General features: G+C 36.2%; 1 protein-coding gene and 2 long non-coding RNA genes across 3 annotated transcripts; all 3 read right to left on the bottom strand.

Annotated features, from left to right (window-relative positions):
- Nucleotides 1-3,208: 3,208 nt before the first annotated feature.
- LOC121048949 lies at nt 3,209-7,917 on the bottom strand. The gene is made up of 9 exons (XM_040508435.1): nt 7,740-7,917; nt 7,130-7,185; nt 6,915-7,003; nt 6,707-6,794; nt 5,643-5,705; nt 5,432-5,555; nt 4,644-4,790; nt 3,834-3,951; nt 3,209-3,648 (listed from the first exon to the last, which is right to left on the bottom strand). Exons 1-7 carry the CDS (start codon nt 7,915-7,917, stop codon nt 4,786-4,788), a joined length of 603 nt encoding a protein of 200 aa, XP_040364369.1. The 3' UTR covers nt 3,209-3,648; nt 3,834-3,951; nt 4,644-4,785.
- Nucleotides 7,918-8,598: 681 nt separating this feature from the next.
- LOC112169097 lies at nt 8,599-10,229 on the bottom strand. The gene is made up of 4 exons (XR_005801618.1): nt 9,990-10,229; nt 9,688-9,740; nt 8,826-8,867; nt 8,599-8,746 (listed from the first exon to the last, which is right to left on the bottom strand). It is a non-coding gene; the product is annotated as an uncharacterized LOC112169097 (long non-coding RNA).
- A 7,712-nt stretch (nt 10,230-17,941) lies between these two features.
- Nucleotides 17,942-23,220, bottom strand: LOC121049911. Its single transcript, XR_005801617.1, has 15 exons — nt 22,865-23,220; nt 22,204-22,256; nt 21,342-21,383; nt 20,889-21,049; nt 20,457-20,529; nt 20,064-20,153; nt 19,806-19,853; nt 19,591-19,662; nt 19,267-19,363; nt 19,125-19,169; nt 18,859-18,972; nt 18,701-18,766; nt 18,486-18,574; nt 18,278-18,365; nt 17,942-18,170 (listed from the first exon to the last, which is right to left on the bottom strand). It is a non-coding gene; the product is annotated as an uncharacterized LOC121049911 (long non-coding RNA).
- Between the last annotated feature and the right edge of the window lie 355 nt (nt 23,221-23,575).

Genomic DNA, 23,575 nt, shown 5'->3' with positions numbered 1-23,575 from the left:
TCAGACCGGCTAGGGTGCAAATGCACTACTCTCGAAAAACCGAAAGCAGCCCACCACGTCGAGGAAGCGGTACATCTGTCCAGCCTTTCTTTTGTCCCGGAATCACACCAAGTATACAGCCCTCCAGCAGCCCCCATATCCTCCAAATGGCAATCTGTCAATGCTTGAAGGAAGGCCTGCATCTGCCCCAGACTCCGAAGCCGGCCACCTGATTTCTCCCCCAACTCCAAAATCTCGTTAAAATCCCCTGCAACAATCCACTTCTCTAGCGGATCCCGGGCTAAAGACCTAAGTAAATCCCACGAGATATGACGTTGCCCGGTCTTCGGATGTCCGTAGAAACCCGTGAAACGCCACTCCACGTTATCTGGACCCTTCACAATCGCATCAATGAAATAGCGATCAACCAGTCTCACATTGACGGTGATGGAGGCATCCCACAGCAAAGCCAACCCACCTGCTCTGTCAACATGATCGAAGTGAGCAATCTGAGAAAGGCCAACTGATTTTAAGAGCGATTGGTGTTGCTGTTTAGTACAGTGAGTCTCGCTGAGAAAAACCAACGAAGCTTTATGCTGTTGGATCAATGACTTGAGGGCATAACGAGTTCTATTATTCACTATCCCTTGACAGTTCCAAATGAGACAGTTCATGACGACGGAAACAAAGTGACAAAACACCCGCTGAAGTCGGAAAAACGGCTCTGCAGAAAACCCTAGGAACCGGAGGCGCAAACCCTAGGTCCCAAAAGTTCTCCATCCTCGCTCCATTACATACTTCTAATTCATTACATTGATAACGGCAAATTCCGCACTTTGAATAACGGTTTGCTGTGGGCAAAATTTTGAGTCTTAAATTAATGTTTCTACTTCCCCACTTAATTTTAAACCCACCGCCATCGCTCCACGTGGAAAGCAAACGTCCGCCTCAAGACCAAGAGTAAAAGAAAATTCCAATTTTGTTTCCATTCCACAATCCTGATAAATACCGAACATAGCCACTCTCCTATTTTTGTCCGTGCAGGGTACTATAGTCTTTTCCTTTTCCTTATGGCAGCAGGCAGCCTCCTCCACTCGTTAAACCTTGTTAAATATGAATAGGAATAACAGATAGTCTTTTCCCTTTCCTTTTGACTCCCTGCAGCCTCCTCCACTAGGGTTTAACATACGAATAGGAATAACAGGTTAGCAGCGTACTATATATTAGGGAAATCACAACAGAAGAAGAAAACGCAAGTCTCTTGGTTAGGAGAATCACAATCGGAGAAAGAAACCAAACAAACAGGAGGGCAATGGCAATCGGAGATAACGGCAAGGATAGGTCGATTTACGTTAGGGTACTTGGCCAGGGAAAAATTTTCTGGTACGTGATCGAGGGTTTACCGCAAGCAGGAGAAGCATCATCTGACAGCAGCGAGGGCATAATGATTGAATGTCGATCTGAATGTGATAGAATCAGACAACTCTCTCTTCCAGGTTCAGATTTCGATTTACATGCACCTATTTCTCCCCTGTCCTTGGGGTTTTTCTCCAACAACCTTGTTGTTTTAAGATCTCGCTTATACTTGATCGGTGGAGATGTGGATACACGAAATTATGGTAATGGTCAACACGAAACAGCAGGTATGGGATTTCGCCACTTGGATTTGGCAATTGGGGAAAAAAAATCAGATTGGGCGTTAGAGGGTGGTTACCAAGACCATCAATTTGGGGGAGCAGCTGTTGGCCACGATGGGTGTATTTATTCGGTGGGATATAATCAATATGTGATGCTCCCTTATCGTAATCACTGGGAGCGGTTGCCGGCACCTCCTCTATGCAGGGAAGACGGTACACTATACAAGACACGGCTTCTTGGTGTTACTAGGAAAAAACTTATCATCTATAGTATGGGAGGTGGTCTGCATCATGCCAATGTCATGCTTTCTTTTGATTTGGAATCACGCAAGTGGGATGAGAATTTCCTTGACGACAACTTCTGGGGTGAATGGTCTGCCGGAGTGGTGCTTTGCAATGACCGCTACTTGTTTACTTTTGGCGATCGGAGTCCTAAACCCAGTATGAGCAAAGAACCCCTGCATGAGGAAGAAAAGCAAGAGCCATCTTACTTGGATGATTATTATGACATTGATGAGAAGGAGGAGGAGGAGGTTCCTGGTATATATGTATTTGATCTTGAACGGGGTCAATGGCTCCCTGAACCAGTTCAGGGCCTCGAGACTAATGGAACCATCCTTCCTACCGTCTACAAGCCAAACCCAGAATTGTGTCGTCCCCGAAGATTTACCCCATACTTGTTCCAAATCGGAAATAACGACAACCGCAGGTTGGCTGTGCTGTGGTCTGGTCGTGGCAGACATCCTACTTCTGATCTTCCTCAGTGTCAAATTGCTTGGTCCAAGTTTGTACTCAATGCCAGTACTACTACCACTGATCAAACAATCCACTTCTCCGCTCATTTGCTGTCAAATGGATTCTGTCCTCTTGCTGAGTTCACTATCCAGGTGCTTAATTGTGCCGTCAGATTGTAAGGCTGTTCGTAATTTCCTCCCTCATCAATATTAAGTTTTAGGCTGCTTGTTCAGGCTTTGTACCGCACCTTGCAACATCCTTAATGTCTTCTTTCAGTTTAATTAATATAATCTACCCCATTCTATCATTCTCTAATAGTTTCATATTCAAGTTGTACTTGTTAATTTGTTTTTGAGAGATGTCCATTATTGTTGTTTGCCTAAGTGAACAGTGTACTCCCTATACCCCTCTGATTAGCTTTCCTGAATCTTTTAGCACGATTGAATTGGTTAACCTATAGAAAAAGAAATGCCTCCGGGAATTAGATTGTACAGACAAGTTAGAATTGAGAGAAGTTCAAAGGTGTACTCTGTAGTTATGCTCTCTGACATTGATTGTATAATTCCGTTACTCGTTTAGTGTGTGTGTGTGTGTACAGACACAACCACTTAATTTACCTGAAAATTGTAAGACGTAAAACAAAACAAATATATAGATGCATGAAGGTGCGTATCGTGCTATGCTTTCCAAGTGAGTCCTTAACTGTCAGACTCATGCCTCTGCCCTGATCATGGATTGAAAATATTTTCTTATAATGATTTCTTCAGTTGCATGATCCCCTGCCGTCATAACTAGAAAACTAGAAAAAGTGCTAGCGCGTTGCTGCGGGACTTATTGTTACATGGTGGAGATTATGATTGATTTTGTAACATTAGATAATAGAAATACCAATCGTCTTTGTTGAAAATTACAGATTTTGTTTGGTTTGAACTTACTGATTCTGATGGAGAAATTCGTATAACATGTTTTAATCATGCAGTTAAAGAATTCAAAAGGTATACGTAGCATTTGAGGTCAGTACAACTTTTGAATTCTTTAGCTGTATGATTAGCACATGTTACACGAATCTCACCAGAATGAATAATTTCAAATCAAACTTTGTATACATAGTTTAATGAAGGAATAAACAGAATACAATAATGAGTAGTGTTTGATGGATGTTGCATAATGATACACGATCTGCATGGATATTCATCTCATGCTGCTGTTCCTCAGTCTAAGCTGTTATTGCCATATCACCTTGCTGATGAAAAGCTTTTCATTTTTTCATTAGGCACTCTATCCATGATTCAGATTCCTGATATAACAATGCACATCAAGAAGTGGTTAGAAAAACTGCTAAGACGGAAGTCTAGCTCTCAGTTGGTATATGAATCACAATAGAACTTTAGATATTTTCCTACATGTACTCAAATTAAACACTATCTTAAAATAAGAAGCAAGAAAATACAGAGCAACCAAAACTTGAACCACAAAGCTTACTTTGAATGGGTTCACTCAGTTATTCCTGTCGCATTGGCTTCTGTTCTCTTCATCTAAAAGCAATTCATAAGCTGCTTGAATGTTGATAAACCTAGCTCCAGCTGTTTCTCACTTGACCCTAACATCAAGATACTACCGTCAATCTCTTAATGTCATTATGGTCAGAACAGCTTAAGCACACATGACGACATATCACATTCAAACAGAGCATGATTCCAATTATAACATGTTATTGCTATTAACTCATATTCACAAAATACAAAATAGAAAGCATAAATGCACATCAAATTATTGAAAGTGAGCACATGGAAGAAATTTTAAACTCTCAACAAATCATTTTTGTAAGGTGAACATGAAAGAAAAAACAATACTGCTGTGAGTTCAATGCAGTGAAGTATGAACATCAGATAAGGAGTTTAAATATAAATAAAAGCATCCCTTTGAAGAATTCTGAAGTTGCTTCTGCTAAAAGTTTACTGATTGTAGTTCCCTATAAACAAATTTTTTTTCTAAGCTGAAGATCAAATAGAAAAGAAAACTGCTGCAAGTTTTTAGGTTGTGATAAGCGGATGCTATCAGTTTGGAACATTTGCGTAAAAAAGAATAACATGTAAAAATTAAAACATTTGGTAACAAACTGTAGACTTTTGAATCCCATAAGCAAATTTAGACCAATATATTGGTGAAGAATGAGCTATCTCTAGTTCAAGGGAATCAATTATCTCATCACTTTCAGACCTGTTACTGATTTTGAGCTTTTAAAAGTAGTTATTAACTCACATATCTTTAAGTTTCTAATATCACCATTACCTCTTTTAGCTTTTTATCTTCTACTGTGCTAAAATAGTGAACATGAATAATAGTCTGCTAATCCCAAACATGTTCACCATTGTGAATTGCATTTTTCCATTCTTCCGCCTTACCATCTGCCCATTGTTGTTCAAATTCAGTTTCAACCTGCCACAGAACCACCATGATTTAAATATTTGAAATTCATGCCTAGCATCTGAAGAGAGTGATTTGTTTAGTTACATATAAACTCTTGCTGAAATAAAGATCAGCCCCAACCAATAGAAAAAAAATCGTAGTAATTCATAAGAAACCAATGATCATATGATAAATATAAGCAAATCTATCAAACACATCATAAGAATCCAAAATTCGGGAATATGACCAAGCATGCATTCTGCATGGGATGTTTCGGCAGCTTCTTATTTGAAAAAAGGGCCATTGCAATACACCTAGAATCTCCTACGACCAATGCACTTTTGTATCAGATGAGTGAACTTTACACAACGATCTATCACCCATCATCTAGGATTACTTACAATTGCTAAAAGATTCAGGCCTCCTTTATAAAATGTGAACAGTACATATTTTTTTCCCCATGTAAATTAGATTACAGCAATGTAAAGAGAGCAGACTGATTTGAATTTCACAAAGGACATGAAGAAACTATGCATAATTGATCCATATATATTCGGTTAGTTCTCTAATAGCTGCAAGGAAAAAAAAAAAAAAAAAGGAGAAAACTTTGGTATCAACTAATCTTTTCAAAGGTAAAGCCTTGAATTTCACGTGGAGAGTTTGTAACAAACCAGCCCTGATGATGGTGTAAGGGATTTCCGAGGCCATCAGTATTGACTCATCTTCTTCGGCTAATTTTCTTTCATTGCTTTTCATGAGAGCTTGAATGCCACCAGCACCTTTGTAAACAGATAACTGCTAACCTTATTAATCACAGTAAAAACAGATTTCCTTTCTTACAGTGGTGATGTTTCTAACACTGAGAGGAAGAGAGAGAGGCACCTGAGATAAGAGAATGACATGGTTTACCCATTTCAAGGTCCCAACAGTAGATAAGAAACCATCCTGACAAAGACATTTTTGAAGTTTCAGTTTCAAAAGAAGTATGATGTCAAAAAGATTGTGACAACTAAGAAACTAAATGGCTTTGCACAGTAGATATAGATTACAATATCATGCTCGTAGCAAAATTATAACCTAAGAATATAAAAGGTAAGAGCAATATAAAGTTGGTGAATTGGGATCTATGTATAATGTATGGAGCATGCTTTACGTGACAAAAATTAAGTCAGTAAGTTCCAGGTGCAGATATTGCATACATTTGGCCATATTACTGTGGAAACTCCTCTTAGAGCTCTCCATAGAAATGGCTTGTCCTTTGACTTTTCCAGTCAATGACTTTCTAAACAAAAACCACAACCATGGAATGAGTGTTTAAAGTACAAAAAAAATTGATTCGATTAAGGAACTTATAGCAGCCTTACCATCTGTCTCTCATTTTATAGAGGTTGTGCCTCAAGATCTTATAGAGGCTGTCCATAATCGAATCAATTTTTTTTGTGCTTTAAAGTGCCCCACCATCTGTCTCTCATTTGATTCAATTAAGGAACTTATAACAGTAAAAAGCTGTGGTTAAGTGTCCCTAGCATACATGACAGTAGCCCAACAATTTTTTAACAAATAACCAGCAAAACACACAAAACAAAGAAACCAACAACGTAAGTAAAACAAATACAGCCTCTATTACAGAAAACAAAAAAGTTGTGCTAATTGCCAAACTCTGGAGAAACTGAGCCCAAAGTAATATCCAGAATTTGATCTGATGATGTTTAATTAACAAAAAAAAAAAGAACAGAGGTTTTTGTTTTGATAGATTGCAGAATTTCAGAAATCAATCAGTAGTAGCTTAAGTATTAGCTTGCCATCTTTGACTACTACTTCACAGGCTTTCCTTTCTTTCAGAAACACTCAAACACAAAGATAACACAATCAGATATATGTATAAATTTGATTATGCAGCAAATATGATGACTGTAAATGGAGTTAGGAGAAGGTTTCAAACTAACCGGTCCAAGGTACTTGATGCATTGGCTCTGTAGAACTGTCCTCGAGCATATCTCAAGATTTGTTTCTTTGCCATCTCCAACATCCAGCCTGGATTATACGAATTGGTCACTAAGTCTCAAATATCACATCGATCATCAGAAAAAGTTTCACCAACATATTTGTTCATTATATGGTGAAAATAAATGAACATTAAGGCCAATCACTTACCAGTAGAAGAAAGGCTGGCTGCTCTCACTTTCAAACCACAAATCGTAGTACATGTGTAAATTGTGTCCATACAGATGGCGTGGATGAATCTGTAGAAGACATCAAGAAGTAAACGGCTTAATATTTGATCATGCATATTTTACATTGCAAGGAATATAAGTTTTCAAAAGAAATATCTAGCCTTATTAAAGGTCATAGATGAAGTGTGAACTTACAGCTGCAAGCCAATGTTGAAGAGCTAACTTTTGTGCTTTCTCATCCTTAGACAAACCTTTTCCAATCAGAAATAACAAAGCAAGTATTATTACGGAAATGAATGTCCAATAAGCTATGGAAACATGAGAAAGAAGTATGTATAAGAAAAAGAACAAACCTTCCTAGCCTAGTCCTAGCCCTTGCCCACCAAAAAACGGCGGTTTCCGGCTTCTCAACTTCGAAGAATGATACAGAACTCTGCTTGAGAGCTGCAGGATCTAAAGTTTTCCATCTGAAGAATTTGAAAATAGCCAAATCAATCAAACCATTTCCATAAAACAAAAATTAATAATAATAAAAATAAAAATAATAAAACAAAACCAAATTCAAGTACAATTTCAATGGTGACAGATAATAATCAAGTGCTTAGATAATTACCATAGCTCTTTAGTCCCAGCTGGAGAATCTAATGTGCATCTCCACCAAAACCATTTGAAAATAACCAAATTAATCAAACCATTTGTATCAAAACAAACTTAAATTGAAGCATACTAAGCAAGAAACAAAATAATTGCCATACCTCCTCAGCCACCACTGCACAATCTGTAAGGTTTCTTCAAGTTCGATAACTCTTGTAAACCTTCTGAACTTTGACTGCTGCATCAAGCTCCTTAACCGGTCTAGGCAAAAACATAAAATCCGGTTCAGACAGAGCAAAAGCCAGCATTGGTTTATGCTTCAACTGATTTTTACCTCTACAATATTCTGTCCCCAACATTTCCTTAAACGAAAGGCTCCTATCCAACATTACATTTTCAGGCTTGCGATCCTCTAACCGACTCGAATTGTTAAAGCCACCTAACTTGTTAGACTAACCAATCTTATAAATCAAAATATTGCCATGTACCTTTTCCAGAACAAACCCAAACTGATTTGTTGTTTTCTCTTTTGTATCTCAGTGCTTGACCTTTTATAGAGACTGCCAATCACAGAAAAAAAAAAAAAAAAACAAATTTCAGATCAATATTTTTTAGAAGGATGATAAAACTAACATTTATCAACATAAAGATCAATAGTTGGAATTCTGTAAATTAACTGATTCAATAACACTGAGCATAACTCTTTACATACCTGAATTCAAAGCACTTCCAAAATTTGATCGCACACTGTTCCCAATATCTGCTGAACTAAACCAAACAAACCATCTATTACAACTATATAATCCACCATAACCGAAACAAATTCTATCATCCAAATACAACAACGGCCAAATAAACCATCTCTACACAATCAACCATAACATTGCATACCCTCTACCAAATATACCCCCTGCCAAGTAATCACAAAAATACCTGAACATTCAATAATCTAAAGACAAAAGTTAGATACCTGAATCACAATAGGACACCCAACTAACAGCAACTAACAAAACCAGGAACAGTGGCAAAAGAACAATCCAGATACTCCTTTGCATAAAAACTACGGAATAAAAACAAAACAGTCATTAATTACCACTCAAAAACAAAGAAAACACCCAAATCTTTGTAATCACCGAAAATCAAAACCTCTCCATTTCAATTTTCTACCACCCAAAGTTGCATGCACCAAAATTGAAAACCCAATCAGTCGCATCCAACCTAGAAATAAAATTAAAACTACTTAAATTTCTGTATTGATTTCACAAAACAAATATACACATAGAAGATTACTTCTTACCCTAATGTGGCCAACTTGATTCTTGTCGAAGAACCTAAAACCCTGTTTCAGATAGAAAAAGAACAAAAGCCAAGGTTGTCATAAGTTCATTGATAGACAGAGAACACAAATGTTCCGGAATTAAAAAAACCAAAAGTTGCAAGAATGTAAATGAAAATATCTTCACATGTTCAGTTTGCTTTATATGCTTTTAGGAATTTAAGCAACAGATTTGGGTTCATTATAGGTCATTAAAATTTCCACTATTTATCCAAATACTCTAAAAAATTTGAAGGCCTAGCATCAAACAAAGCAACAGATAACATATCATACCTGTGGCAGAACTGGTATCACTTTGATTATCTAACTTTATAAGTAAGCAGAGCAACCGGCACACGCAATGTGTGTGCAACTTAAAATAGACATCCTTTGATACATATGGTAGGATAACACATATGATTGTTCTTTTGAGGTCTTCATAAGGAAAACGTATACTTGCATATCATTGCATATAAGTAATTGAAAAGTTAAACTAAATGCTAAACTATAAAACAGAGAAGATCAAATTTGCTAATTTCTTATATTTCAAGGTACAATCTACTAACTAAGGTAAAATAAATAATCAAAAAGAAGAAAGAAAAAAACTCTAGCACTCTTATTTAGTAAAATTACAGTCTCAATTCTTTTTCATGGTAACATTTTTCACTTTATTGGTTTCCTTGTTGGCTCTTCAATGTCATAACTCATAACCTAGAAGTCTTGTGTTTTCCTTGCCAGCCAGCATTAATATACTCCAAGGAAGTTCTAATAATCAGAATTACAGAACAATGAATGTCAGAAATGATCTTTCTTGGTCAAAAACGTATGAATATGTTAGACATACCGTGAATGGTTTTCCAAGGATCAGTTTCCTTATAAGGTATATTTGTTTAAAACCTGAAAAACCATATGAAAAGGCATAGTCATGATAAACGAATCAAACAAAGAACAAAACCAGACCAAAACATACAATCAAAAGATTCTCTGCCTTACAAACACCAATACAATACAAAATAGAACAGATCCTTGGTAAACAATCTTGCGATTCCCTAACTCAACAACTAATTGAGAAATATTGAATCCACATACAGGTACAGAAAGAAATAGACAGAACAATTCTCATCACCCATCATAAACAAAACATACAGGTCCGGGAATGAATTCATCGCCGCATGGCTGACCGGCGATTAATGGCGATTCCGGCTTCATGCAAAGTTGCAGCCTACAATCCGAATGATAAATGATGGGTTCTGTCTTAACTCTTCAGTGCAAGTGTTGATTTGGTATATAGGTAGGAAATGACCAATCTGCATACCGAATGATAAATGCTAAATGATGGGGTTTACTGCATAAAAGGACACTCCCCTGATTTGTATGTTTTGTCTTAACTCTCAAGTGTGGATTTGGTATATTGGTAGGAACAGTTGGATCATTTGCTCACTTACCGTCCGATTTGACAGATCTCCTCTCCCAAAATCTAAGTGTCTGTCAACCGTCCTATTTCAATTGGACGGTTAGTGTGCAAATGATCCCTGGTCAGTTGCTGACCAGGTGATCAGGATCGTTGGTAGGAAATAGTTTACTTAAGTCAATGTTGTCTACGATTAGACTCTGCATGGGCGCCACCTAATGGACGTATTCCTTCAAAAATACCCATGTAATTCCTCCTATGGTACCTGAGATATTGCTACTTGGACAGTTTGATACCCGATGTATTAAAGGAGACAGTTTGGTACCTGAAGTTAGACTATGTTTGACACTTTGGTACTTCAGTTAATTTTTCTGTTAAATGTAAGGATAAAATTGACATTTAGAATATATGTATAAAAACATTCTAAAAAAACATGAGTTTGTGGGTTGATTGCCGTTCTTCATAATTTTATAGGTATGAATTAATGTTTATGAGTTATGTTGAAGGTGAAATATTCGAATTTTATGTTAAAGAAATATAATAATTAAATTTTTTTTTGTACTATTCTCTATGAATCCACTGATTTTTCCTCCAAAACTTGGATTTTTCCTCCTCTTCATAAACACAATGCGATGATATTATTTGGTATTATTTTAGGTCTTCATCATTTTTTGGGTTATTTAGGAGAAAATAAAAATTAATTAATGTTTTTGGGTTAGGGTTTTTTACTTCAACAGTGTCTGAATTCTTCAAGGACTTTTGAAATGATACCTGGACTCATTTTTTCGTACCAACGTCGTACCTGCGGTTGATTTCCGTCACAGAACTGTTAACTATGACCACGTGCCCAGCACATGATGCATTTAATGAGATTAAAAGACTAATTTACCCTCAAAAGTATATACTTCAACAGTGTCTGAACTCTTCGAGGACTTTTGAAATGATACCTGAACTTTCGAAGTTATCAATGTGATACCTGAACTCATTTTTTCGTTTCAACGTCGTACATGCGGTCGATTTCCATCACAGAACCGTTAACTATGACTACTTGCCCAGCACATGAGGCACAAAATAAGGGTAAAGATGACCTTTCCCACTTCCTTTAGTTCTTCACGTGTCCCGTCGTACCTTCAGTTCTTCTTCTCCATTTATATTTCCTTTTTCATCTGCAAAATGCAATCAGATGGGATGATGACATTTCCTAGCAAAATGCAAAACCCAAAGCAAAACTTGAGTCCAATTCTTTGATGAACGGACACCGTCGGGGACTCCATCTCGTTGGAGTTCTCCAAGCACAACTTGCTCGACGGCTTTGCTTCTCTGAATTTATTGTAGGCCGGAGCGGTGTAGACGGTTTCACGACTCTTGGCCTCCAGATCTGAGACTTGAAATTTACCTGAGATTTTAGACAGACGGATCAGAGAGAGAGAGAGAGACAATATGGCCAGCGGCAATCCAGACCTTCTTGTGCAGCTTGCCGGAGATATGACGGAGGTGGGCCACGCCGTCGTGGCACTCGGCTTCCTCACCGCAACTAACATCACAGCATAAGTTCATGAATTTCAAAAATAGTCTGTGTCTTTGTAATTGAATCAAAATCTGTAAAAGTGAAGGAGACTGAGAGTCTCTCTCTTTCTCTCTCTCAACAGCGGCGAAAAGGCGAAGGATGGTGATGATGGGAGAAAACCCAAAACTGATTTTTCCTCAACTGCATGTCTGTGTATAACTATATCTATCTGTATATGATTTAACTAAAAATGAGTCCAGGTATCACATTGATAACTTTGAAAGTTCAGGTATCATTTCAAAAGTCCTTGAAGAGTTCAGACACTGTTGAAGTAAAAAAACGCCGTGAAAAAACTAAAGGAAGTGGGAAATGTCATTTTTACCCTTATTTTGTGCCTCACGTGCTGGGCACGTGGTCATAGTTAACGGTTCTGTGACGGAAATCGACCGCAGGTACGACGTTGATACGAAAAAATGAGTTCATGTATCACATTGATAACTTTGAAAGTTCAGGTATCATTTCAAAAGTCATCAAAGAGTTCAGACACTGTTAAAGTAAAAAACCCTTTGGGTTATGTTAAAGTTGACATAATTGAATTTTATGTTTAAATAAATTTAGTTGTATGAGACTAGTTTCAATGGAGTACTCTCATGGGTGTTCACTATATGATTACTATATTTCTTAAACTTAAAATTCGAATATTTCATCTTCAACATAACCCATAAACATTAATTCATACCTATAAAATTATGAAGAATATCAACCCACAAACTCATGTTTTTTTTATTATGTTTTTATACATATATTCTAAATGTCAATTTTATCCTTACATTTAACAGAAAAATTAACAGAAATACCAAAGTGTCACACGGAGTCTAACTTCAAGTACCAAACTGTCCCCTTTAATACGTCAGGTATCAAACTGTCCAAGTAGCAATACCTCAGGTACCATAGGAGGAATTTACCCTAGTTTTTTTCCTTTTATCGTTGCAGAATGTAGAAAAGAAATTAATACATTATATAAATAAGAATTTTTATTACCAACGGTGTCTAAACTTTTTTATACCGGATAAAATGATACCAAACTTTCGAAAGTGATCAAAATTATACCAAAATTTTTAAAAACAAGTCAACTTGATACCTCAGCTTATTTTTTGTAACACGTGCGGTGCAATGCGGTGCTTTCACTGCTTTGTGGAGTTATAATAGTATTTTTAACAAAAACTTTTTTTAATTATTTTTTATTTTACTTTGTTGATTCTCTTCTTCTTCTATCCCAACTTTCTTTGTTTCTAAGATCGATGGTGGAATTGAAATTGAATAGAAGATTTTAATTCTATAGAAGAAGAAGATTGGGTTATAGATGGTTGATGGCCCTTCTTACTACAAATCACTTCAATTTTTGAGTTTTATTTTACATCTGTGCATCTCTATATTCAATTTCCGATTCCAATTTTGCAAAATTTTCGAATTCCAATTACTAAAAGCTCATAGATTGCAGAAGAATAAGAACAGAAAAAGAGAAAGAGAAAGAATTAGAGGATAATATTATCATTTCTAACTAAAAATTGAGTGATCGAAATGTTGTATATACTCTTAGTTTTAACGGAGATGTGACCGAAAATGGACGGAGGTATGAAGTTGATCAATTTTTATAAGTCTAGATACTTCTTTGATCACTTTTGAAAGTTTTGTATTATTATGTCTGGTGCAAGAGAGTTTTGACCCTAGTGGTGATAAAAACCTTATATAAATAATAGCGTTTTTCTGTATGTTCTTTTGTTTCCTTGGATATAAGATCACAAGCTTCATAAGTTCCAGTAGTGTAATTAACAAATTGCTGATGAGACATTGGTATTGTTCTCTTGAAAAGTCGGATATGTTATGCCAATTACAGTACTCTCAAGAAACTTAAAATGTATTGTTTTGTCTTTATATTTGTATAGAATAGTATCCCTTTGCATCCCACTACAACCAGGAGCCCACCGCTCGTCCGTTACTAGACATTTATTCAACCAAACAAACATACAAACATAGAAGGGGGACCAAACCAGAACCTCCCTAAAAAGTGAGACAAGCCGCACCCAATGCAAAATAAGAGTAGCACAAAACCCTAAAAGTGTAACAAAGCAAAGAAATGAGAACAAGCTTGAACTAAGAGAAGCATATTTCACCTAGTCCTCTTTGTTTTTGATTACCTATTGGTGTATTAGTAATGCAGCACTAGCTGAACATGTGTAGTACGAAGGGAAAAAATATAAATGTACATAAAACTGACCAAGGACTAAAAAATCAAAATTTTCGTCGAAATTTCTGCGATAATTTTGTTTTTTTTGGGTGTCGAAATTTCCTCAGCATACCAAGTGAGTTTTGATAGATATTTTCGCAATTTTGAAAAATATCAAGAAATATCTGATTTGGCAAATCTTCCGATGATATCGCGATAATTTAGAGAGTCTTTTGAAAACTTCTGCATTAAGACTCCAATTTTGACCGATTGGCTTTTAATTGGACTATAATTCCATTTAAAAAGTCAAATCGTAGTCATAAGCATTCGAATCTTGGTGGGCTCAATACACTTAGAGTGACTTAACCAACTCTGATGTGGTTGCATTTTGCAGATGTTTGCAACGTTGTAATATATATTAGTTATCTATGAATCTAACAAACTAACTATTATTTTTTATCCACATTTTTATTTACCAACGGTTCAAAATTTTTATAACGACCTTTAAAAAATTACTCTCATAACTTGAGAATTGTTGGCTCGTTGCACCTTTCTTGTTTGGGTGGTTCTAGTTGGACCTCCAAATTTGCTATTTGGACCTCATATACTTAGTACACCTCTAATTTACTTTTTAGAATACTTGAAAGGCTAAGTGGACCTCCTTATTTTTACCAAAACACCCTTGAACATGAGATACAATAATTTGTTACTCTATTTTTTATCTCTATATTCAACCATGAGAAAAAGAATGAATCAAAATCACATGATATTGTTCTTTTATGAGTAGATCTCTCCTCTAGCAAAATTAATCAGAGGGTTGGTTCTCGATCTTCATATGTTCCTGAAATTCCTTTGAATTTGCTAAAAGAATGATTTCATGGGTTTTGGGTTGAAAGATCGAGCAATAACTATAACATAATAAGGAAATTTCAAATCAAATTATTTTGAATTTACTTTTGTATTAAATGTGAGCCATGTATAGAAATTATTATTTTACTTAATTGTTTTAGGTAAATTATAAAATTATATGACAATATAAGGAAATTTCGAAAGAAAAAAAAAAATTTAATTGAATGTTATATTTAAGGAAGGTAAGAAGAGTATTTTTATTTTTATGTTTTTATTTTTCTTACTTTGTCCTTATTTGTCTTTTCATGTGACTTGACAAAATCTATTAATAATCTATTTACCACAACAGAAGAAAACAGCAGGTTAGCACCGTTTCAGATACCGTTTGAGATGCCAGAGGACAAGCCGATTTACGTTAGGGTACTCGGCCGGGGAAAGATTTTCTGGTACGTGATCGAGGGTGAACCGCCGGCAGGGGAAGCATCTGACAGCGAGGGCATAATGATTGAGTGTCGATCTGAATGTGATAGAATCAGACAACTCTCTCTTCCAGGTTCAGATTTCGATTTACATGACCCTAAGTCTTCCCTGTCCTTGGGGTTTTTCTCCAACAACCTCCTTGTTTTACAATCTCGCTTATTCTTGATTGGTGGAGATGTGGATACACGAAAGTATGGTAATGTTCAAGACGAAACAGTAGGTATGGGATTTCGCCACTTGAATTTGGCAAACAAATCAGATTGGGTGGTAGAGGGTGGTTACCAAGAGCATCAATTTGGGGGAGCAGCTGTTGCCCCAGATGGTTCTATTTATTCGGTGGGATATAATCAGTATGTGATGAGCCCTATTGGTTACTGGGAGCGGTGTCGGCTCTGGGAGCGGTGGGAGCGGTTGCCGACACCGCCTCTACGCAGGCAAGACGGTACACTATACGAGACACGGCTTCTTGGTGTTACTTTGAAAAAACTTATCATCTATACTCTGGGAGGTGGTCTGCATCATGCCAATGTTATGCTTTCTTTCGATTTGGAATCAGGCCAGTGGGATGAGGATTTCCTTGACGACAACTTCTGGGGTGAATGGTCTGCTGGAGTGGTGCTTTACAATGACCGCTACTTGTTTACTTTTGGCGATCGGAGTCCTAAACCCAGTATGAGCAAAGTACAGGAAGAAAGGCAAGAGCCATCTTACTTGGATGAGGAAGAGGTTCCTGGAATTTATGTATTTGATCTTGAACGGGGTCAATGGCTCCCTGAACCAGTTGAGGGCCTCGAGAATAATGGAACCATCCTTCCCACCGTCTACAAGCCAAACCCAGAATTGTGTTGTCCCCGAACATTTTCCCCATACTTGTTCCAAATCGGAAATCACGACAACCGCAGGTTGGCTTTGCTGTGGGATGGTCATGGTAGACATCCTACATCTGATCTTCCTCAGTGTGAAATTACTTGGTCCAAGTTTATACTCACTGCTAGTACTAGTACTACCACCACTGATCAAACAATCCACTTCTCCGCCCATGTGCTGTCAAATGGATTCTGTCCTCTTGCTGAGTTCACTAGCCAGGTGCTTAATTGTGCCGTCTGATTGTAAGGCTGTTCGTAATTTCTTCCCTCATCAATATTAAGTTTTAGGCTGCTTGTTCAGGCTTTGTACCGTACCTCGCAACATCCTTAATGTCTTCTTGCAATTTGAATAATATAATCTACCTCATTCTATCATTCTCTAATGGTTTCATATTCAGAGTTGTACTTGTTTAATTTGTCTTTTGAGAGATGTCCATTATACACGTTGTTTGCCTAAGTGAACAGTGTACTCTATATCCCTCTGATTAGCTTTCGTGAATCTTTCAGCATTATTGCATTGGTTAACCTATAGGAAAAGAAATGCATGCTGGAATTAGATTGTACAGACAAGTTAGAATTGAGAGAAGTTTAAAGGTGTACTCTGTACTTATGCTCAGAGATATTGATTAAGAACCAATTTCTCTTGTGATTGATCTGCTCTTGGTATTAATTCTGTAGAGCTATGGAGAAACATGGATGAAAGTTTTGGTTTTTGGGGTGTTACTGTTATTATTTGGGGTTTGAACATTTTGAGAGGCGAAGGTAGAACATGTTGTATGTGTGAATGAAGGGTGAGGATTTGTAAGACATGTAGCGTGTTTCTCTAGCTCAAGGTGGGTTGCACCTCATCCTTTATAGAAATGTGAATTGAGCAGACTATCTTGATATTTCTAAATCAGGAACCTTCGTATTTTTTTTCTTCTGGCTATGTATAGTTCATGATGTGACTCATAAATTCTTGAAAGGCAGAGTTTTTTTTTTTTTTTTTTCTTCGGAAAACGGTGAAAGGCAAAAGTTAAAAAAAAGTGTATATGATGCTAGGAGATGCTTTGTATTTGGAGATTATTTCTTGTTTTGTAAACTCTAGTTAGGTTGCAAACTCATTTTCTTTGGTTACCTTCTGAAATATGTTTTTTGTTTTCTTATTTTTCCTTTTCATTGCCTATATTGTGTATGGGTCTGCAATTTTGTCGATGCATCATTTTTCCACTTTCACCTGCTAATCAGACTGCCCCCCTTTGGTGACAAACCCATGAAGAATAACAAGCATATTTGTTCTTGCAATTTCCCCAGTGAATCGGTTAGAGTGGAAAGATAAATGTTTGTGAGAGAGTGCACATGGGGTATTGCTTGTACAAGCTAATCCTAAAACCTTGTGCTCATGAAACGACGTGAATTTTGCTCTCCTGCTCTTCCTTTCTATTCATTCATCAAATTCCTGTCCATCATTCTTTTGTTTACAATGTTAGCCCAAAGTCCTCATTACTTTCATATCACTATGCTTCCAAACTTTATAGAAACTCCATCAGGTCAGTTGCTCATTTTATCGAGGTTGTGCCTTAAGATCTTATAGAGGGCTAGAGGCTGTCCTTAATCGAATCAATTTTTTTTGTGCTTTAAAGTGCCCCACCATCTGTCTCTCATTTGATTCAATTAAGGAACTTATAACAGTACAAAGCTGTGGTTAAGTGTCCCTAGCATACATGACAGTAGCCCAACAATTTTTTAACAAACAACCAGCAAAACACACAAAACAAAGAAACAAACAACGTAAGTAAAACTAAGATTCCAGAAAACAAAAAAGTTGTGCTAATTGCCAAACTCTGGAGAAACTGAGCCCAAAGTAATATCCAGAATTTGATCTGATGATGTTTAATTAACAAAAAAAAGAACAGAGGTTTTTGTTTTGATAGATTGCAGAATTTCAGAAATCAATCAGTATTAGCTTGCCATCTTTGACTACTACTTCATAGGCTTTCCTTTCTTTCTGAAACATTCAAACACAAAGATAACACAATCAGATATATGTATAAATTTGATTATGCAGCGAATATGATGACTGTAAATGGAGTTAGGAGAAGGTTTGGAACTAACCGGTCCAAGGTACTTGATGCATTGGCTCTGTAGAACTGTCCTCAAGCATATCTCAAGATTTGTTTCTTTGCCATCTCCAACATCCAGCCTGGATTATACGAATTGGTCACCAAGTCTCAAATATCACATCAATCATCAGAAAAAGTTTCACCAACATATTTGTTCATTATATGGTGAAAATAAATTAACATTATGGCCAATCACCTACCAGTAGAAGAAAGGCTGGCTGCTCTCACTTTCAAACCACAAATCGTAGTACATGTGTAAATTGTGTCCATAGAGATGGCGTGGATGAATCTGTAGAGGACATCAAGAAGTAAACTACTTAATATTAGATCATGCATATTTTACATTGCAAGGAATATAAGTTTTCAAAAGAAATATCTAGCCTTATTAAAGGTCATAGATGAAGCGTGAACTTACAGCTGCAAGCCAATGTTGAAGAGCTAACTTTTGTGCTTTCTCATCCTTAGACAAACCTTTTCCAATCTGAAATAACAAAGCAAGTGTTATTACTGAAATGAATGTCCAATAAGCTATGGAAACATGAGAAAGAAGTATGTATAAGAAAAAGAACAAACCTTCGCAGCCTAGTCCTAGCCCTTGCCCACCACAAAACGGCGGTTTCCGGCTTCTCAACATCGAAGAATGACACAGAACTCTGCTTGAGAGCTGCAGGATCTAAAGTTTTCCATCTGAAGCATTTGAAAATAGCCAAATCAATCAAACCATTTCCATAAAAAAAATAAATAAAAAAATAATAATAAAAATAAAAACAATAAAACAAAACCAAATTCAAGTACAATTTCAATGGTGAGAGATAATAATCAAGTGCTTAGATAATTACCATAGCTCTTTAGTCCCAGCTGGAGAATCTAATGTGTATCTCCACCTAAACCATTTGAAAATAACCAAATTAATCAAACCATTTGTATCAAAACAAACTTAAATTGAAGCATACTAAGCAAGAAACAAAATAATTGCCATACCTCCTCAGCCACCACTGCACAACCTGCAGGGTTTCTTCGAGTTCGATAACTCTTGTAAACCTTCTGAACTTTGACTGCTGCATCATCAAGCTCCGGTCTAGGTAAAAACATAAAATCCGGTTGAGACAGAGCAAAAGCCAGCATTGGTTTATGCTTCAACTGATTTTTACCTCTACAATATTCTGTCCCCAACATTTCCTTAAACGAAAGGCTCCTATCCAACATTACATTTTCAGGCTTGCAATCCTCTAACCGACTCGAATTGTTAAAGCCATCTAACTTGTTAGACTAATCAATCTTATAAATCAAAATATTGCCATGTACCTTTTCCAGAACGAACCCAAACTGATTTGTTGTCTTCTCCTTCGTATCTCAGTGCTTGACCTTTTATAGAGACTGCAAATCACAGAAAAAAAACAAATTTCAGATCAATATTTTTTAGAAAGATGATAAAACTAACATTTATCAACATAAAGATCAATAGTTGGAATTCTGTAAATAAAGTGATTCAATAACACTGAGCATAACTCTTTACATACCTGAATTCAAAGCACTTCCAAAATTTGATCGCACACTGTTCCCAATATCTGCTGAACAAAACCAAACAAACCATCTATTACAACTATATCATCCACCATAACCGAAACAAATTCTATCATCCAAATACAACAACGGCCAAATAAACCATCTCTACACAATCAACCATAACATTGCATACCCTCTACCAAATATACCCGGTGCCAAGTAATCACAAAAATACCTGAACATTCAATAATCTAAAGACAAAAGTTAGATACCTGAATCACAACAGGACACCCAACTAACAGCAACTAACAAAACCAGGAACAGTGGCTAAAGAACAATCCAGATACTCCTTTGCATAAAACCTACGGAATAAAAACAAAACAGTCATTAATTACCACTCAAAGACAAAGAAAACACCCAAATCTCTGTAATCACCCAAAATCAAAACCTCAACAAAAACATGGAAACCAAGATCAATACCCCTAAAACATGGAAAACCCAAATCAATTGAAACCCAACCACAACAAAAACCACCAATTCAAAACCACAAGACCATAGACATCAATAAAACACCACCTTCAATGAGAAACCAAGTTTCAATCACACAAAGAAAAGGAACAAACTTTAATCAAATTCCCAAAAGGAAAAAAGGTTTAAAAGTTTACCTCTGTTAAGGGGATTAGAATTGGCAGTCAAGATATTCGGAGAAGAAAACCCATTTGTGCAGCAGATCGTGCCCTGAATAAAGAAATTACCAATTAATAAAAAAAAAAAATCACAATAAACAACCATTTGAGCTTATAAATGATAAGAAGAACCTCAAAAAAAAAAAAAAAAAAAGCCACAAAATCTGTCTTATGATGCAGGCTCTGTTCGATGCATACTATATGAACACAAAATCTATAACAAATGAGGCAAAGCAAAAGAAACAAATGAACCCAAAGCACAGACCACTTTAAATGGCAATCGATTAGAATAAACTATCAAAGCCAAACTCAGGACGATGAAATTTTATATACAGCCCTTAATCGAATAATCCCAAAAGGCCGAACCCAACAAAATTGACCACAAAATTTAATAATGAAGTTAGCTTTTACCTTTGAAGATTGAAATTTTGAATGTGAAACGAAAATTCCCAAATTGGGAACAGACTGAAATCGACCAAGACATCCCTTCCTCCTCTCTAGACTTTCCCTCAGCAAATCTTCTTCTTCTTCTGATTGGCAGCGAAAAGTCCCCTCCCTCTCTGTCTCTCACTCTGTGCAAGTCCAGCAAAAGCTCTTAGAGATTGAATCCAATTACAGAATTCGAATCCAGACCCTATCCCTAACCCAATCAATCTCAGTCTCTCTCAAACTCTCACCTAATTTTAAACTATCTATCCAACCAAAGCTAGTTCCTCTCCATTTCAATTTTCTACCACCCAAAGTTGCATGCACCGAAATTGAAAACCCAATCAGTCGCATCCAACCTAGAAATAAAACTAAAACTACTTAAATTTCTGTATTGATTTCACAAAACAAATAAACACATAGAAAATTACTTCTTACCCTAATGTGGCCAACTTGATTCTTATCGAAGAACCTAAAACCCTGTTTCAGATAGAAAAAGAACAAAAGCCAAGGTTGTTATAAGTTCATTGATAGACAGAGAACACAAATGTTCGGGAATTAAAAAAAACAAAAGTTGCAAGAATGTATATGAAAATATCTTCACATGTTCAGTTTGCTTTATATGCTTTTAGGAATTTAAGCAACAGATTTGGGTTCATTATAGGTCATTAAAATTTCCACTATTTATCCAAATACTCTCAAAAATTTGAAGGCCTAGCATCAAACAAAGCAACAGATAACATATCATACCTGTGGCAGAACTGGTATCACTTTGATTATCTAACTTTATAAGTAAGCAGAGCAACCGGCACACGCAATGTGTGTGCAACTTAAAATAGACATCCTTTGATACATATGGTAGAATAACACATATGATAGAATAAGATTGTTCTTTTGAGGTCTTCATTAGGAAAACGTATACTTGCATATCAGTAGTTGAAAAGTTGAACTAAATGCTAAACTACAAAACAGAGAAGATCAAATTTGCTAATTTCCTATCTTTCAAGGTACAATCTACTAACTAAGGTAAAATAAATAATCAAAAAGAAAAAAGAAAAAAACTCTAGCACTCTTATTCAGTACAATTACAGTCTCAATTCTTTTTCATGGTAACATTTTTCACTTTATTGGTTTCCTTGTTGGCTCTTCAATGTCATAACTCATAACCTAGAAGTCTTGTGTTTTCCTTGCCAGCCAGCATTAATATACTCCAAGGAAGTTCTAATAATCAGAATTACAGAACAATGAATGTCAGAAATGATCTTTCTTGGTCAAAAACGTATGAATATGTTAGACATACCGTGAATGGTTTTCCAAGGATCAGTTTCCTTATAAGGTATATTTGTTTAAAACCTGAAAAACCATATGAAAAGGCATAGTCATGATAAACGAATCAAACAAAGACCAAAACATACAATCAAAAGATTCTCTGCCTTATAAACACCAATACAATACAAAATAGAACAGATCCTTGGTAAACAATCTTGCGATTCCCTAACTCAACAACTAATTGAGAAATATTGAATCCACATACAGGTACAGAAAGAAATAGACAGAACAATTCTCATCAACCATCATAAACAAAACAAAGAGCAACCCTTTTCGAAACTTAACAGAAAATGCTTACTGTGCAATAAAAAATGTGTTCATCAACACCGTAACAATTAAGGGAGACTCACCCATCACAGAAAATCAATCATTTTTCCTAATCAGTGAATTCTATTGAGCAGATAAAAATTGAAATTACTAATCCCAAGTCCAAACACGTTTGTGGACCTTGTACAGAAAATTGATAGGATTCCTTGTTTATATGTTTTGAGTTGGGAGTGGAGGGCCCAAATTTTTCTTTCCTTTCAAACAAACTTGGATTCAGATTAGGTTGCAAGTAGTGCAGAATAGCTAAGCTAAAAAGTTTGAATAGTTAATAGAACATTAACGCCAATTGAATCATACTAATTTACCTCAGAAGAACTCGATTTCTACCTTGGGTTATGAAATTAAGGCCTAAATCGAGTAGGTATTACGAATTCAAAGTTGCGACTTCAAAAGTTCAAGAACTCCTTCAACGTTGAAGATGGTTGCTTAGAAGCGGAAGCGGCGGGAGCTGAGGGCAGACCCAATATCCGCCTACTGGAGAGGGAGGAGAGAGGGAAAAATACTCAGCTCTCATAGTGTGATGGGCTGGCCGGCGATTAATGGCGATTCCGGCTTCATGCAAAGTTGCAGCCTACAATCCGAATGATAAATGATGGGTTCTGTCTTAACTCTGAAGTGCAATTGTCGATTTGGTATATAGGTAGGAAATGACCAATCTGCATAGGCGCCACCTAATGGACGTATTCCTTCAAAAATACCCATGTATATATAATTTTTTTCCTTTTACCGTTGCAGAATGTAGAAAAGAAATTAATACATTATATAAATAAGAATTTTTATTACTAACGGTGTCTAAACTTTTTTTTACTTGACAAAATGATACCAAATTTTCGAAAGTGATCAAAATTATATCAAAATTTTTAAAAACAAGTCAACTTGATACCTCAGCTTATTTTTTATAACAGGTGCGGTGCTTTGTGGAGTTATAATAGTATTTTTAACAAAAACTTTTTTTAATTTACTTTGTTGATTCTCTTCTTCTTCTATCCCAACTTTATTTGTTTCTAAGATCGATG

The sequence above is a fragment of the Rosa chinensis genome, chromosome 6 (assembly GCF_002994745.2).
Source record: "Rosa chinensis cultivar Old Blush chromosome 6, RchiOBHm-V2, whole genome shotgun sequence".
Lineage (NCBI taxonomy): Eukaryota > Viridiplantae > Streptophyta > Magnoliopsida > Rosales > Rosaceae > Rosa > Rosa chinensis.
The sequence above is the reverse complement of the archived record's forward strand: the minus strand, read 5'-3'. Positions and strand labels throughout refer to the sequence as shown.

Coding starts and splice junctions, on each gene's coding strand:
- LOC121048949 (XM_040508435.1), bottom strand. CDS start 7,917: ATGTTGGATAGGAGCCTTTCGTTTAAGGAAATGTTGGGGACAGAATAT. Junction 7,186..7,739: donor AGTTCAGAAGGTTTACAAGA/GTTATCGAACTT, acceptor TGATTGGAAAAG/GTTTGTCTAAGGATGAGAAA. Junction 5,706..6,706: donor GCATCAAGTACCTTGGACCG/GTTAGTTTGAAA, acceptor TGTCTTTGTCAG/GATGGTTTCTTATCTACTGT.